The sequence below is a fragment of the Oncorhynchus clarkii genome, chromosome 5, assembly GCF_045791955.1.
Source record: "Oncorhynchus clarkii lewisi isolate Uvic-CL-2024 chromosome 5, UVic_Ocla_1.0, whole genome shotgun sequence".
NCBI classification, from domain to species: Eukaryota; Metazoa; Chordata; class Actinopteri; order Salmoniformes; family Salmonidae; genus Oncorhynchus; species Oncorhynchus clarkii.
Window position 1 is genome coordinate 38,117,576 of NC_092151.1, and position 18,052 is coordinate 38,135,627.

An 18,052-nucleotide genomic window follows, 5' to 3' on the forward strand; every position below is an offset into this window, starting at 1 on the left:
CTCATCCTTAGCTCATCTGCATATTCAGACAGTCACAGAGCCCAGGTCTGCTCCTAAATACGCACACACACACACACACACACACACACACACACACACACACACACACACACACACACACACACACACACACACACACACACACACACACACACACACACACACACACACACACACACACACACACACACACACACACACACACACACACACACACACACACACACACACACACACACACAGCTGTGTGAATGGATGATGGTGTGGACGCCTGCCCCTTCTTCAAGAATGCCAATCAAGCTACTGTCCCTGAATTGGAAAGCATTTAGCTGCTGGCTGGCTAACCCCATATCTCAATTCCTGCTTTGTAAAGAGTTCGGTAGGTTAAAAAGCTATCTTCTTTAACCCCCGTTCCCTGACAGCTATCCTACTCTCTCTCTCTTTCTCTCTCTCTCTGCTGGAAACAAGCTAGGTGGATTACCTTGTCAAGAGTACAAGTTCAAACATAGACTAATAAGAAGCAGAGCCTGTTTAAATTCACCATGAGGAGCTACCATGCCGAGAGTCCGTCTCATACTATCTGTGTCACAACCGGCTTTGATCAGGAGTCCCATAGGGTGGCGCACAATTGGCCCAGAGTCGTCCGGGTTAGGTGAGGGTTTGGCCGGGGTGGCTTTAGTTGGCTCATCGCAATCTAGCGACTCCTTGTGGCGGGCCGGGCACCTGCAGGCTGACCTCGGTCGTCAGTTGAACAGTGTTTCATCCGACACATTGGTGAGGTTGGCTTCCTGGTTAAGCGGACGGGTGTTAAGAAGCACGGTTTGGCGGGTCATGTTTCGGAGGATGCACGACTCGACCTTTAACACACGAGCCCGTTGAGGAGTTGCAGCGATGAGACAGGTTGAAATTTGGAAGAAAAATGGGGGGAATTTTTTTCCAAATTACATTAAAAATAGAAAAGTCTGTTGCCGGGTAAGTGAGACACTAATCACCAACCGGGTGAGTCCTTTTGAGCTGAAGAGGCTCTCCAGTGGAATTTGCACAGGCAGCTCATCAGTGCACAAAGAAGGCAGGGCCATTAATTACCCCCAAACAATGTTCTCCAGGCTTATCGACTTCTTAATGGACAGGGAACGACCTGGTTCGTGTTCCCACTCCAGTCAACAACACGACCCTCTCCGGGGTTCTGGAATGGCCATTATGTCATCCCAGCCCTGCCCTTTAGAAACCAGAGCTGTTTTTCCTCCTCCGTTTTTCTCATTCCTCATTAACTATGTAGGAATCACTGTGATGCTGTGGCTGAGGCTGGGGCCCGGGACTGAGAGCTGGGGCAGGATCTATGGCTGGGAGCTGGGGCAGGGGTTGGGGCCCGGACAGACTGAATTGGGTTGCTGACAGACCCTTTTCCCTGTATGGATGATCTGAAATTATGGTTTTAGGGCTGCAATTTGAGATTGCAGGGGACTCTTGGACTGATCCAGAGCATGAAGGGCGAAAGCGTGACATACAAATTACTCGTTAAACTGTTGGAAAAACATTCTTTCCTCCTCCAGCTGGTTCTGTGTTAATAAAGCCCTTAGTTCTGACATAGAAAATGTGAAAAATCCTCACACCATTACTTCCATTGTTACATTATGTGTGCATGAATGTGTTTGGGATATTCACAAGGCATCTATGGTAAGAAAGAGGCCACCCACCTGCCTCCGGAGAAAAACACACACACAGGGATGCACATACAACACACCCTAGGGGATGGTTTTTTGCCTTTTTTTGTTTGACAGACAATCCAGCTCAGTTGGGAATGGATTTGGTAAATGGGTTTTGGTGTTCGAAGCTGTCTGCATGCTATTTGAGATTTGACTGCTATTTTTAAAGAAACATCCTTTAATATACTGTAATGAAATGGCAGCATGCAGGAAAATAATGAAGAAGGATACAAGCCTCAACAAAACAAAAATCAGAACCATCTGGAATTAATAACATTCAACCATTGAAACGTTATACTGTATGTAACCAATAAAGCCTTCCAATGCTATTGTTGACCAATGACTCTAGCCTCAGCGTTGTGGGCCTACCACTGCTCAGACAGCTGCAGGTGAATATCCAAGGACAACAGATGTGAGAAGAGCAACTCTCCTGATGGATGAGGCAGTGGCCTATGACCCTGAACTTTACCATCCTTTCAACAAGTGTGAGAGATGGAAGAAAGAGGGAATAATGGAAGGAAGAGGAACATTAAAATCCACAACAACAGGCGACAACTATACCTCATTATGAAAGTCTATGAGTGCATTAAAATCCAACGCTGAGATTGATCTAACTCATAGTTGCAAAAAGCTGATATAAATTTACCAGGGGGGGGGGGTTGTCAAAAGTTTTGTTTTGTTTTGGGGAGGGTTGTGTGATTTTTTTTATTGGGCACAGGGGAGGGTAATGCGTTTTGTTCCTGGTTTACGTTTGCTCGTTTGCAGGTTTTACTATATAATGTCTTCCATCCTAGCTAAATGTCCTCATCTGTTTGTATGTACCTCCCTTATATCAAGGTGTTTTGGTATTTCCCTTTTGCACTGCGCTTTTCTGCGCCAGCTTGTACTATACCCCAGGTCAATATAGCCCAGTCTGTCTAGTGCTAGGTGGATTGTTTGTCCAGATCTGCAATAGGCTGACTAGCAATCGTTCCACACATCAAATCAGTGTGGCCAGGTGCATCATGGAGCATGAAAGAGCAGTGAAGACGTGAGACGCACAGCTCAAACAGCTCCTCTATTGATCTTGTTCAGGGACAACATAATGCATAGACTAGCCGACAACGCCACATTGCAATGAATAGTTGCATTATTGTTTTCAAGGGAGTACAAAATTCTACTCTAGGCTGCAGTGAAAATGTCATTTGAATAACGGCGCAAAAGCCCTGTGATTTGAATGCTTTATTCCATTTGGATCAGTTGTGGGTCTACAATCGACAGTTTAGAAGGTCTAGAAAGGGCTGTATTTTTACTTCTGATACTGAGATGCGCTGTCTGTTGCAGATCATCATTCTCCCTAGTCGTCCTATAGCAATGTGGCTTCATATGCTCCCAACAAGGCCCTGTTATTCAGATACATCAAATAGAATTCAAGTGCCAAAATGACTTGACGTTAACCAGGTTTCCATCCAACCTTTTTAAGGGAGCAAAGTATGTATACATGTCGGATCATTTATTTGTTTATGTCATCATGGGAAAGCATGGAGTTTATTGGGCTACAGAGGAAATGAGTTATGAGGGACTTCACGGGGTGGTAAAAGTGCACGGTCGTCGTGATGCTCCTTTCCAATAAATATTGAGGGTCTTGGTCTGGTGATGTATTCTGCCGTTTGACAAATAAAATAATATTGCATTCGTCATGCAGTAGGCTCTACCCGCACTGTATCTGCGGGCTGTTGGCTAGAGCGCCAATGTCAACATCAGAGTGGGTACATTCCCTATACCTACGCAACATTTTTTTGTGACAAAAGCATCAGCAGGCCTAGAGTTGAAAATGCCATGGAAACTAATTTAACTTGTATTTTTTTATTCGGTATGGCAATTTAATACCAAAATACATTTTTTATGTGCACGATGTATTTATGCCCAGACTTTTATCCTTAACGAGTCAATTTGATGGAAACAACTCTGATGGGATTTTTTTTTAAACATTCACATGAAAATCTGTCGCCAATTGAATGGAAACCTAGCTACAGACACCCTAAAGACTCTGGAAGGTGGGCTAGTCCAGTTTCATTGATAATGCCTACACATCATGGTCCACCAGCAGCCCCAAACATCTAAAGACCAAGCAAAACAAGAATTGTACTTAAACTCCCCTCTCATACTCATCTGGAGGTCGAGCAGTTTTTTGTCTGCTTCTCTGTAATCTGTCTATCTATGTAATAGAGCCCCACATTGGAGGTGTCATAATACCCATAAAACCTAGCAGTAAAACAGGGAAATGGTTACAATCGTTTTTCCACCGGTCATTCTTCCGCACATGGGATTTTAGAAACACTTAAAATAAGTGCTGTGCTTCGTGTAGGCTTACCCTGGCATGACGTTTTCATAACCATGTTAATCTCTCTCGGACATGGTGACTTATCAATATATTCGGCTCTACTTAGTCTCAGACTCAAAAATGCTAATTAGCATCAAAGTAGACATGCAAAACTACAATCCCCTGCAAGCTCCTGCACCTCATTGCTAGCTGACACCTTTGCTAACAGGTATTGTGTCCATTTAAAACTTGCACAACACAGTTCACAGAATTGTCCATTTCAAGAAATGTTGCCAATTTATTAATTACCACATTTAGCTAATGTGTGATAGTTAATCCAGAGATTCTTACCTTTGCCTCGATTTGACCGTCTCACCCAGATCATCATGGCATTTGTAGTTCTTTAGCAGCTAATTAGCATTTCATTTTTTACAGGCGAATATATTGATTAAAGTCACCTTTTCCTAGAGAGATTTGCACAGTTATCAAAACGTCACTACTGGGTAACTCTCACTACTGCCTGACTCTTACTATGTGCCTTCATACCCCTTGACTTATTCAACTTTTTGTGTTACAGCCTGAATTCAAAATTGATTCAATAGATTTTTTTTTTTCATCTACACACAATACCCCATAATAATAAGGTGAAAACATGTTATTTATTTATTTTCTACATAAGAATTCAAATCCAAACTGTAACTCGCCACTCAGGCACATTCACTGTCTTCTTGGTAAGCAACTCCAGTGTAGATTTGTCCTTGTGTTGTAGGTTATTATCCTGCTGAAAGGTGAATTCATCTCCCAGTGTCTGGTGGAAAACAGACTGAGCAAAGTTTTCCTATAGAATTTTGCCTGTGCTTAACTCCCTTCCGTTTATTTTTTATCCTGAAAACTCCCCAGATCTTAACGATTACAAATGTACCCATAACATGCTGCACTATGCTTGAACATATGGACAGTGGTATCCAGCAATGTGTTTGCCTCAAACATAACACTTTGTATTCAGGACTTGTTGCAAACAGGATGCATGTTATGGAATATTTGTTATTCTTTCCTTCTTTTCAAACTGTCAATTAGGTTAGTATTGTGGAGTAACTGCAATGTTGTTGATCAATCCTCAGTTATCTCCTATCACAGCCATTAAACTCTAACTGTTTTAAAGTCACCATTGGCCTCATGGTGAAATCCATGAGCGGTTTCTGTCCTCTCCGGGAACTGGGTTAGGAAGGACGCCTATGTCTTTGTAGTGACTGGGTGTATTGATACACCATCCAAATGGCAATTAATAACGTCACCATGCTCAAAGGGATATTCAATGTCTGCCTTATAAACATTTACCCATCTACCAATAGGTGCCCTTCTTTGTGAGGCATTGGAAAACCTCCCAGGTCTTTGTGGTTGAATCTGTGCTTAAAATTCACTGCTCAACTGAGGGACCGTACAAATAATTGTATGTGTGGGGTACAGAGATGAGGTAGTCATTCAAAAATAATGTTAAACACTATTATTGCACACAGAATGAGTCCATGCAACTTATTAGGTGATTTGTTAAGGACATTTTTACTCCTGAACTTATTTATGCTTGCCATAACAAAGGGGTTGAATACTTATTGACTCAAGACATTTCAGCATTTCATTTTTAGTAAATGTCTAAAAACATTATTCCACTGACATTATGGGGTATTTATTGCGTGTCGGTCAGTGACAAAAAATCTAAACGTAATCCATTTTTTATTCAAGCAGTAACACAACTAAATGTTTAAAAAAAATTGAGGGGTGTGAATACTTTCTGAAGGCACTGTATTTATGCACAAAAAATAGAGACCACAATGGAAATAAGTTCCCGACTTTATAGTGCAATCCCAGTCACTTGTAAAAATATTTGTACTGTGTGTAAATATATGCATTTTTTAAACTGACAAATAAAACCAATCAATCCAAACTGTGCCATTTGATGAAACACCAAACACCAAAAAGTTGAATGACATTTGGATACTGGGTAAGCCTACAAGGTAGGAAGGGATGTATTTTCTGTTTGTCAAGGTTGTCATAGTCTATTTATTGTTGTGTTGAAAACACAAACCATGATATTGAAGTGCCCTAAGTCGGTAAGGTTTGTTTGTTGGTTGTGTGGTGCACAAATGTGGTGTATATATTTTATATAATTATAAATATGGCATAAAAAATGTGAAAATCTGATTTCCCCCTAGCTGATCATTGTCTGCAGCCGGCTCTGATTGTAGTGTAATGAAACAGGCAGGGAGAGTGAGCTTGTCTGTGGTGGTCGGTGAGAACCCTCAACCTTCTGGCCTGTAGCCCTGAGTAGCATCGCCTGCACCACAAAATCATGCTGAAGTGGGGAAGTCTATATCCACGTTTATTAACACCGGGTCGCTACAGTTATTATTTGTGGTATTAAACATGATTTTGAGTTAACTCTACGAGGGGGGAGTGTGTGCAGTTTATTTTAAATGTTGGGGAGACAGGTGCAGTTCTTTTGACACCTTAAGTTGGACCAGTACATTTCGAACTGCCCCTTAAGAGTATGATGAAATATAATTAAGCCTCCACGGGCAGTTATTGAATTTTGCTGATAGGGTTAGAGTCAACGTTCCTTAAACGAAATGTTTTCAATTGCTGTTTAAGGCCTAGGCTACTATGTAAAATGCCGGAGAAGATTATTTTTTTAATGTCTCGATCCGCACCCAAAGTTGAAGTCAACTGTGTGTGTGTGTGTGTGTGTGTGCAGCGCGCGAGAGAGAGGGGTCGTCTAAAGAAACATATTGTGACTACGATGACTCAGGTGTAGCTTGCTAATCTTTCGTTTATATAACAACAAAAAAACGATTAAAAGTATCTTAAAATTGAGCAAAAATGGCTATGGTCAGGTCTGTTTACACCAAGCAAAGGCTTTATTGAAGTTGTGTCCTTTTAACGCATAGCCTTACACTTAGGTAATAAACACATTTGAAAAACGTCGATATCCACCACATTCCAGTAGTCGATATGGAAGAAACAGTAATTAACTGTGTAAATATCCCAGAGCGCACCATAGTACAGCTGTGACTATATTTTTCACTCTATAAGGTATGCGACTCTGGGATTCTTCTATTTTGTTGGTCAGAAATGGACAAGTCTATGCTATTCATTTACGATGTCAGCGAACTATGATTTTCTGTTGTTGCAAAAATCCAGCACAAATCTTCGACTTTGGCCATCCGCAAAACACTCGAGCTTTTTTCTGCATGCAGGTATGAATTCGATCGCTTACCTTGAGCAGCTCCGATATCCACGAGGGCAATTAGCAAAACGAAAGATATGGTGATCATCTGCAGTAAGTATCCTGTGACTCCTCTTCTTCCACTTCTTGCAGTTTGTACACTATACCCCATGATGAGGAGTCAAAAACTCCGCGATGAGGCAAGTCCAGTGGCTATCAAATGCTGTTTCAAAGACCTACTGCCTTGCAGCAGCTGCAATTGAAATCTTTAGGAGTCTCACACTTGACGAATAGAAGGGGAAGGAAGAACAAGGGGGGGATGGATAGAGAATGAACAAATTCCAGGACTTCAGAGAATGAACAAATTCCAGGACTTCAGCGAAACAGTTTTGAAATATGACAGATATTAAATTGTCTTATGAGAAGCGAGCACCGCCCTCAGTCATATGAAGGTATGCATGAAAACCTTTGCAATTACCGTTTGCTCTGTTCACTTTTAATGCTTAACGTGTCTAGCTGACTACCTGGGCCGATGTCTGGTTGATATGAAGTTCATGTTCCGAATCAGAAAATTCACAAAAGTCCTCCGTAACTGCCGCTACCACGCTCCGCACTCCGTCTAGCGACAGTATGCAACCTCAGTACCGCGCCTAGCGCTCTACTGATGGAATTGAATCGGACAAGGCTCGGTCTCTGTACTATGCTACTTCAACCAATCCAACAACGACCGACTCCTGTCTGTGGCGGCCATATCAAAACCCGGCTTGGAGCCTCGGAATGGATGTTATTTATCGCGTATAAAGTGGTGAGGAGGAGAAGCTCCATATCCGGAAGTAATTTGGCCATTCATAGTAGCCATTGACGCTATGTAGAATAGTTATTTTTTTTAGGTTATGGATACAAGACTGTGGACATATCTGGCTGTGTTGGCAAAACCACTACATATCCCATCGAGCAAAGTGGGTAGAGGCTGCCTGTTATCACACAGTTGGCAATGATGCCGAAGAGACCGTGAACCAGTCATGGCTATTCAAAAAACACTAAATCATTTAAAAGTTTCTTTCCAGGTAATTTAGTTACATGATTATAATTTAGTTACATGATTGTATAACTAGCAAAGGCCTTTTGAATTTGAGGGTGTAGTATTTATGAAGTTTGGGAATGAGGATGAAAACTAGCATAGTTTAGCTAGCAAGCTAGTTTAGCCAGGGAAAACAAGGTAAAAAAAACAAAAAAACAAGCTCGAGACAGGATATAGCTGTGCGCACTAGGCTAATTCAGGAGACAGATTGGAGTTTTTATGCCCTGATATCAGGAGCTGGCGGGGAAAAGTTTGATTAAACAATTCAGACACGGAAACGAATACATCAGTTCACAAATATTTAAGGAGAACGAATCCCGAAATCAGCTGTAACTGTCAATAGTAAAACAAAGCTTAAAATGATGTTTGAGTGAACCTGAATCCAGAAAATGAATGGTGAAGTCGCTTCTGATAAGCATAAGTCTACCATCAATTATTTCCCTTGCTATGATGGTTAAAAGGAGCAATCAGCAGTTGCTACATCCATTCTTGGACTTATGTAAATTCATGATCATATGTGCCGATTGATTCTTGAAGAATATAACTTATAAAGGCCTCATGAGCTTAGTTCAACTGTAGTACCCCATCAGAACCCAAAGTATAAGCTTGTTTTACTCCTATGTTTGTAAACAAAGTAAATGTAAATATACGCTGTACAGCCTAAAAACATGTTTAAAACTATAATTGTGATATCATGGATGGTCAGTCCTTGCATCCATAGCTATCTATGAATTTGAGAGTGGTTATATTTCTCCATCCCCATTCCTCAGCTTTCTTTTTTACGAAACAGTAGCAGTAGCAGTACTTTGTTATTATTTCAATTCCTGATTGCCGCTTTAAGTGGAATCCTCTTCCAAAATTCCACCAAAATATAAACAAATAGGTAAGGCTATATTGAAAAGAATAGCCTGTAGACAGTGAAATTGTTGGTTATGTTGGTTAACATGGTTGGTTATGTAGCAGTAGCCTATAATCGATTAGCTCAGAATTGAAATATAAGGTTTTTACCACTGATATTCTACCCTAAAGTGACTATCATTTTAATCTGTCTATTACAATATATTTTGTAAAGGATGTTTGAGCAAGCATATTGCCTGCTGAGCAAACATAAGGCAACATCGCGTTTACTGCTGTAAGACCGCAAATGTAATCACTGTTGAAATTCAATCAAGAAACACATTTTCTCTAACTGGCATTTGTTCTCGTCACAGTCGCACTCCTGATTCTCGTTTAGACACAGTCATTAGGACTAACATACAGCCATGTCTAAAGACCTGATCAATAATTACCACAGAGGGACAGTGGAGTCAGTTCATCTAAACCTTTTGGGGGGGGGGTCTGAAAGTTGAAGCTCATTTACTGTATTTCTAGACAATTTTCAAACTCTAAAATGCTATTTGGAGAACACCAAAAACAAAACAAAAACGCAATATTAGGTTTAGAGGTCTGTGGAACCACAATGTGAACCACTACTCAACCTCATCATAAATTGACTTGTGTGTAGTGGTCCATACCGTGCAACATGAAATAGATGCATAAAACACGCTATGCAGTCACAACGAGGTCGAATTCAAAAGTCGACATCAATGTGAAAGTAACCGGTCCATAAAAAAGCTGGCTTACAGGGCCGAGTTCAAATGTCTACATCAAATTAAAAGCAAATCGGCGCACTTGCTAAATGGCTGACCGGCAAAGCAAACTGCTTGGCGCTGTCTCTGCTCTCTGCTTTCTTAAAGTGAGAGAAAGGCGCGCGGCATGGCAGCTTCTCTCTGAGCGATGCTCCGCATGGTCCTAAAGATGGTCCCAAAGCAAGCCATCAAATACGCTAAACAGTCGTTGCATTTTAATTGGGATTGGAATGATTTTAGTGTTCTTTTTTGTAGCCTACTTTTACATTTTTGGTCTTGAGGTAGGGTATGGAGACTGCCTTACCCAGCTGACGGGCATGAATGAGTTACAACACTCTTGTCTGACTCCTCCAGTCCCCCAGTGCTCCTACAGTCTGACTGGTGCAGATCAATCCTGCTTAGTACTCCAGGGGCAACACATTTTATGAATGAACCATGACCTGGTTGGCTATATCAGAAAGCAAGAGCAAAGTTGGAAACAAGTAAAAGTGGGGTTTGTTGAGTTTATACAGGCACACATTGTTTTAGGCTTTGGGGAGCTCATGATTCCATCCCAAACACTTTTCAGAAATCACTGCACTTCAATCAAGGTCTATGGAGAGTCTAATGCACACATACCATTGCTTTATTTAATATTTTTTGGACATAACTTTGTTTTGCAAAGTGAGAAAGTGACAACGCCTTTATTGTATTTAGGGCAATACTTTTTCCATTAGAACATAATATATATATATTTTTTTATATTTACTCCTGCTGAAATATTATGTATGTGTGACAGAATTGTACACTACCTTGACTTTCTGGGATTAATGTGAAATGTGAAGTTGACGGTCGCTCTATGCCTCACAAAATTGAAAAGTGAAAATAACCATTTTTAAATGTAATTTGAGAAACAGGGTATTCTCATCACCTTCCTTCCATTTTAGGTGAATGTACAATAATGTCAATGGGCCACTGTCATCTCACTGGCATTTCAGTTTGAGTTACGAGACGCAGGAAATTGCTTTTGGAACTCTTGTGGGATGGGAGAGACGGGTTGACTGAGGCATAGGGCTCCAAAACATCCATCCCTCAAATTGACTTCTGATCATCAAAATCTGGTTTACTGCCATTTCATCCTAAATCACTTTCAGTGTGGTGATTTGCATAGTGGTACAGTTACTGTAATATGTTAATAGCTAATGTCGTGCCATTCGTTACGTTTCTCATGAGCCTGAGAGAAAATGTTGTTCTAAAGCTAATTTCCTGCAACCCTACCCATATTGCCATGAAGCAGAGTTGAAAATCTGCAGTTTTATAGCTAAACTTATGCTCTTCTACACATCTTGTTATGAGGCTGGGAGAATTTAGGCATTTTAATGCACATTTCCTGCTATTCTACACATTTTGCCATGAGGCTGAGAAAATATACAGCAAATTTACTGTAATTCTTGGCTTAAGATGTGGTCATATTGGGGGAAGGGGGGGGGGGGGGTGGCATTTACCTTCTGCATTTATATAATTTCAATCAGTATTTTTATTGGACTCTCTAACTGGACTTTGAATGTCATAAATAAAAAGTCACTGCCCACTGGGCACAGACGTCAATTCAACGTCTATTCCACAACGATGTGGAAACAACATTGATTCAACCAGTGTGTGCCCGGTGGCTGGTATAATCGGTTGTTAATTCATGGGGAAAGAGCTGATGTTACTATCGCAGTACTGTTTACATGGTAATTGCATGCAATAAACACATAGGCTACTGTACTTTCTGCTACATATTTCAAGTCAATTCACTATTTTGTAACTACTTTGTAAGGATTATTGAATCCCCAAGAAACAGAAAATGCTTATTGCGTAATGATATTAGCTAGTAATTGCCTCCTTGACACTTCTAAGTAGATACAGTACCATGTAAATAGTGCATGGTAAAACAGTACCACCAAACAGTGGACAGATGAAGCAGGCTGCTCTTTCCTCCACTCATACCGCTGTCAGATTTGAATTAAGGAACAGTAAAAGTGTATTAATGGTATGGTTGTTAATTAGAGGACAGGAGGAGAGGGAGGTAGTGTATTGTGGTAATGAGGTTGACCACACCACAGACTAAATTGTATACTAAACAGCAGCAGTTAAAACTCTGTGTCTCTCTATTGCCCTGCTGATAGCATAGTTAGGGATAGTAATGTCCCCACACTGTCCAGGCTCTAAAATACTTGAATATTCTCAGTGTCTCATCAGGGACTCCTTGGAATTGAAGTGTTGCCATTTGATTTTGGTACTTAGGATGAGGCATAACAGTCGCTGAGTGATTCCCAAAATGATTTCCTCCCTATTCAGCGTCTAACAACTCTAGCTGGGCCTTTGTTCTGCTCTCTTTAGCCGTCCGTCCAGATATATCACTAACAGAAACTGTGTGTCAAAGGTCACAGCATCTTTACAGAAAGTAGTACTGAACAAACAAAGCCTCCCTGTACTGATTGATCACCTCACTCACTCAAGCAGCAAGGGATGTGAAGATGATGTCACCACCCGAAAGAGCTTCTTTCTAATTTAGAAGATACACATCTCAGAGTGAAATTTGAATCGGAAATTAATCCTGCCTGTGAATTGCAGCGTCTTCGTAGGGTTGCCTGTCCCCTAACAGTGTGACACAGAATGAGGGTACCAAGCTGCAAGAGCGAGAAAGAGTTGGAAATTATTGCAACCGACCTGATATGATTTGCTCACAAAGCAGCAGTTTGGAGGTGATTTTTATTACTGTAAGCCACAGAGAGACAGTGACTGTCTGCCAGTCGTTGATGACAGTATGTGACACACAATAAAGCTATTTTCCATGACTTCAGGCTCTATACTTTACTGTTGCCCTTGATAACAGTATTAAAAAGTGATTTGCAGCACCGTATGTGGCAAGGAATCAAAACTTAATTTAGGCAGATAAAGATGCCATTTTGCAGGGAGATAAAGTGCTGCATCATGGACGATGTGTCCTCCCTGCTCTGCTCTCAGCTCCTCACTCGGCCTCGCAGATTTACAAGCTACTTTTTCCTGCCCCATAAAACGGCAAATCTGCTCACCAGGCGACACAGGGAAATGTTAATGGATTCATTTGTCAAGAAGCCTCCACTTATTTACAGTCCTCTTCCATTACCATCGTTTTTCCTGTAAGACAAAAATCAGGTGCCAAAGTCAAAATATCGATCTACCTGTCTGTCATAGCCATGAGTCATCGTAGAAAACACACAGAGCCAAAGATGCTGCCGACAGACCTGCCTACCGCAAGGATGGATTAGTCTGTTTCACATCAATAGCTTCACAGTCACATTAGCGTAATCATTTTAATTTGCAATATAACAATTCTTCTTTAGAAACTGACAATGAGTGTAATTACAAATACAGCTATGACAATGTGCCAGAAAGACTCAGTAAATGAACGGTAAGATGTTTGGCTCATATCACTGAATGCTGATTGCTTTCACCAACACGGTATCAATACTTATTTTCATTCTCTTTCTTTAGTTGTTTTGCCACTATGCAGTGCCGTGTCTGACCTCTGTCAAGCAAAGTATAAAGATCAGAGATGAGTGGTGCCCAGGAAAGTCCTACTATTTAGCATATGTCACAACCATTCCATTGACCTATGCCTCTTCTGTCTCAATGGCTGCAAACTAAGAGGTATTTTCCTTGCTCTCACTTCTCGTCCACAACTTCTGTGCCTCCACATTAACTGCTGCAGAGAATCTATCCGAAATAATTGGTTTTCTGACATGATTAATATATTCTGCATAACCCTGTGAACCTCTTAAAGAGACTGAAGTCTTTTGGTTTCTGAAAGGGTTCATAATGGCAGAGGGTTAATTTGATGTTATACTCCTCTGTGGGTTTGCCAGAACAAACTGGGCAGCTCACTACTGGCGAGTACATACTGGAGAGAGAAGCGGGTTGGACGAGGAAGAGCTAAACTGGAAAATACAGTATGCATTCATTTATCAGACAATGAAGTGTACCAAAATACCCAAATAAACCTGACAACAATCATTATTAATATACGCTATATATACAAAAGTATGTGGACACCCCTTCAAATTAGTGTATTTGGCTAGTTCAGCCACGCCTGTTGCTGTCAAGTGTATAAAATTGAGCACACTGCCATGTAATCTCCATAGACTAAACATTGAAAGTAGAATGGCCTTACTGAAGAGCTCAGTGAATTTCAACGTGGTACCATCACCTTTCCAACAAGTCAGTTTGTAACATTTCTGCCCTGCTAGAGCTACGCCGGTCAACTGTAAGTGCTGTTATTGTGAAGTGGAAATGTCTAGGAGAAACAACGGCTCAGCCGCGAAGTGGTAGGCCACACATGTACTATAGTACGCAATTTTCGGGGACCACTTTTGACTTGTGAGCGCTACTTTCAGAACTACTGGCTAAAAAGTATACAAAAGTACCGGAGAATCTCTTTAATACTGTATTTTGGCACACTTCATTGTCTGATAAATTAATGCATACTGCATTTGTCCATATGTGTTTGTTTCTGGTAAGGGACCACATACAGTACTGTACTATTCTGCCCTTCACATGACGAGTACTCGGATTCTCCTTTGGAATTTTTGCCTAATGGGCCTCCGTAGATCACCACTAGTGTTCAACAGTGACTAGTGACTTAAGCCAGATCTTAACCCTAACCACTAACCTTTGACCTTTCACCCTATCTTTCCCGTGAGGTTGTGTCAGCTGTGGAAGAGATGGAAACCCGCATAATGTTGAAAAAATAGGAATAAATCCAAAATGGAGGCTTAAATGCAAAAATGTAGATGTTTTATTTGGATATCACGGTGGCCAAAACCTGATTGTGCAGAAAAGTGCTTAAGTAAAGAGTGAAAACAAAAAGATAAACCTTTCGGCATCAAGCCATCATCAGTGTGAAATAAAATTATACCTACACAGGACCTTTAAAGAGTGCTGATGGCCTCCTACCATTTCTCAGCTTATGTCAGCACAAATTACACCAAGATAAGAAGGAAGACACTAGGGATCCAACATGGTGCTGAGGTTCAGCCACAGATCATCACTAAAGCTCTCTTTTCACTGTCAAATTCATGATATAATAGATGTCACACAGTATATTGTCATCTCAGTCGATGGCGTTTCTTGTGACACTGTAAACGCACTTTTATGGCAGAGGGTGTGAATAAAGCGTCACCACTTTGAATAATAAATCATAAGAATACATCAGTGATTCAATGAAATAGTTTGAAGACAAATATCAGGATCATTGACATAAAGTTTACAGGTCAAATCAAACAACTCGAGACGAGGATAGAATCCAGGGTCTTAAAGCAGCTATTCTTCTCCACATGTACACACCATGGTCCAACCTTATAGCAGTGTTAAGAGTTCCAGTGACCCACTGTCACTCCCGCTCTTGTACATAGCACTGAAACATGACAACCCTGTGACTGTTCCCAATAGCCTGTGATACAATAAGATTGGATAAGACAAATATCCATTTTGGCTATTGTATCGCAAACCTGTCACTGTTTCAGTAGCCTGTGATATAACTGGAAATCAGAAGAACACCCATTGAGTTATTGTATCTCTGAACCATTGTTTGATATACCATTCTAATCACCACTGAACGCAACCTTGGAGGAAATGTTTGTAAGCCTCTGCATCCAACGAGCATTCTATGACTCAGTTCCATAGAGATTTGTTGTTTGCCTTCTGTAACAGTATGAAAGGTTTTGTTTATTTCTCGCCCACCCCGGCACACAGGGTCCAAAGAGAGTTGGCACACAGAACCACTGCTTGGTTCATTGTACTCCCCTGTAGGCTTGTGAGAATACCACACACACTTCAACACATACACAGCACACGCACACAAACTTTCTTATACACACACATACGTCAAATGCATGCACGCAAACACACTGAAATCGAATTCATGGGGACCGTATGTACAGTATATGAAGCAATGAGCAATTGCACTTCAATGTACCCTCCCTCCACGGGAATGGTTTGGCCTTCCGGTGTAAACAGGCATTAATCACTCTATCTGACAGAAATGTCAAGGGGAGAGCCCAAGGCATCTGAGAAGGGTTGGTATGTAGGCGAATGGGACAGGGAGATAGATGTTGCCCCCCCCCCCCCCCCCCCCCCCCCCCCCTCCTGGGAGCTGGACTGCACCAGATGATGGGGTCAGTGTGCCCACCACCTTGAGAAAGTGTGTCAAGGACACCGAGTGAGGAAAGAGGGAGGGACTCTACTAGGGTCTGGCTGAATTCATCACTCCAACCCAATACAGCACAGACTTGTTAGTCCAAGAACCAGTAGCTGGCAGTGCACCTTAAATACTCCTATGTCCTGCTTTCAGCTGCTGCCTGGGACAAGCAACGATACGCAAGTGTATATCTTACATGAAAATAGATAGGGAGGAACAAAGAAAATATACCTTGAATTGCTCAGACCCTTCTCTGCTGTCAGTCAGTAATATCACATAATTGAATTCTTTGAAACTATTATTTGATTTCTACTTTCAAACGTTTCATGACAGTGTTCAACCTAATTTAATTTCTGACAGACGCATTCAATTATCCTCCAACAACCTTTAGCATTCTTAAAATTACAAGTGTGATCTCTCACCAAGCACTAGTACTTGATAAGACCAAAATAAGTCTGCCAGAAACACAACTGTCACAAGGAGTGAATCAGGGATTTTTCTGTGTTGGGTTGTCCATTACTAGCATGCTGCTGGAGGCTAGGTCTCTGGTACAGTCCCCTGCTCTTAAAACAATGGATCCCTGGCCTCCAGTATAAGACACAACCACTTAGACAGAGAGCATATAGGAGACATATGTCCCTCATCTTAAGTGGTGCTTTAAAAGATATTGATGGTTTAAAAGCAGGCAGTAAGTAAGTAGGTGATCAATGAGGAGATCCGTGTCTGTGGGTTGTCATCATGTTGCTGCCTCCTAAACAATGATATACTGTACAGATGGAGCCTGTCAGACTGCTCCGATCCTCCCTATAGACTCCTTCAGTTCACTGACCTCTCAATTAGATGACTGAATTCTCATTCAGTTTGATTCAGTTCAGATTAAATTCCAAATCTTAGACCTCGCAATAGTCAATTAAGAGGCATCGGAGGTCTATTGTTGTCTTCCCCCCTGTGCCATTGTGCACAGAACATTGCCTATTTTTGCTGAGGTCTTGAGTAGTATTTTAGAGAAACAGAAAACGTGTGATTTGGGGAAGAAAACCAACTGTGTTGTGTGAACTGGCACTGCAGGAGCAAAGCTCTGCTGATTGCAATCAGTCAGAGTGCCAGGCGATGTTTGATTGCAATTGTATAGAAGGGATTTATTTTTCTTACTCAGTATATTTTTCATTCCGTTCTGTAATGATCTAAACTCCGACAAATAGCAGAACAATTTGGAGCATGTGAAGTACACAGGTTGACTGTTGTTTCATTGATTGTAGGCTACATAGTAAAATAGTGCAGCCTATGTAGATTTCTGACACTGGTGTTATGTGTATGAATATACAATTAGGATTATAGTACACTGTAAAACCCAAAGCATTTTTTCCTCAAATACTTCTAGTAAGTTGAACTCAAAGTCAATTACAAGTCTTTATTACTTAAACTGTTTATGTGGTACTGACTAAAAACTACATGAGAAGTCACATCAACTTTGTTCTTTAAGTTATGATAATAAATGATAACTAAGCAAGTACAACTTTATCACAGCAATTGTGCTTTTATTATTAAACATGTATGATGTTTTTTAAGTAAGTGATTTAAACAACAGATATGTGCGTTTCATTTATTTTAAATTTACTAGTTTATTTTGTTTGGCCAAAGAGTTTGTCTTGTTTTTTGGGGGACAGAGCTAATTAGAATAATACCCAGCATGCTATCCAAATGTTAGTTTATTCATTTACATTTTGGTCATTTAGCAGACGCTTTTATCCAGACCAACTTCAGTCAGTGCATTCAGCTGAAGTAGATAAACAAGTTTCTGGTAAGCATTACTGAGAATGTCGTTGTAGTTATTGAAGTGGTCTGTTGGTTGGGCCATTTTTGACATGGGTGTTGATGACAAAGCATACAGAAGTGCAAGAGACAGATAGGAG

General features: G+C 40.9%; 1 protein-coding gene across 2 annotated transcripts in view; it reads right to left on the bottom strand.

Annotated features, from left to right (window-relative positions):
• Positions 1 to 7,909, bottom strand: part of LOC139408778 (unc-5 netrin receptor Cb) — a 186,299-nt gene extending 178,390 nt beyond the window's left edge. Inside the window, exon 1 of one of the 2 annotated variants that reach the window (XM_071153093.1) lies at positions 7,280 to 7,909. In XM_071153093.1, coding sequence (XP_071009194.1) covers positions 7,280 to 7,400 — 121 coding nt within the window. In that variant the 5' untranslated portion in view covers positions 7,401 to 7,909. The remainder of the gene's footprint in view (positions 1 to 7,279) is intronic. The other variant, XM_071153094.1, reaches the window with a different exon arrangement.
• Positions 7,910 to 18,052: the final 10,143 nt, after the last annotated feature.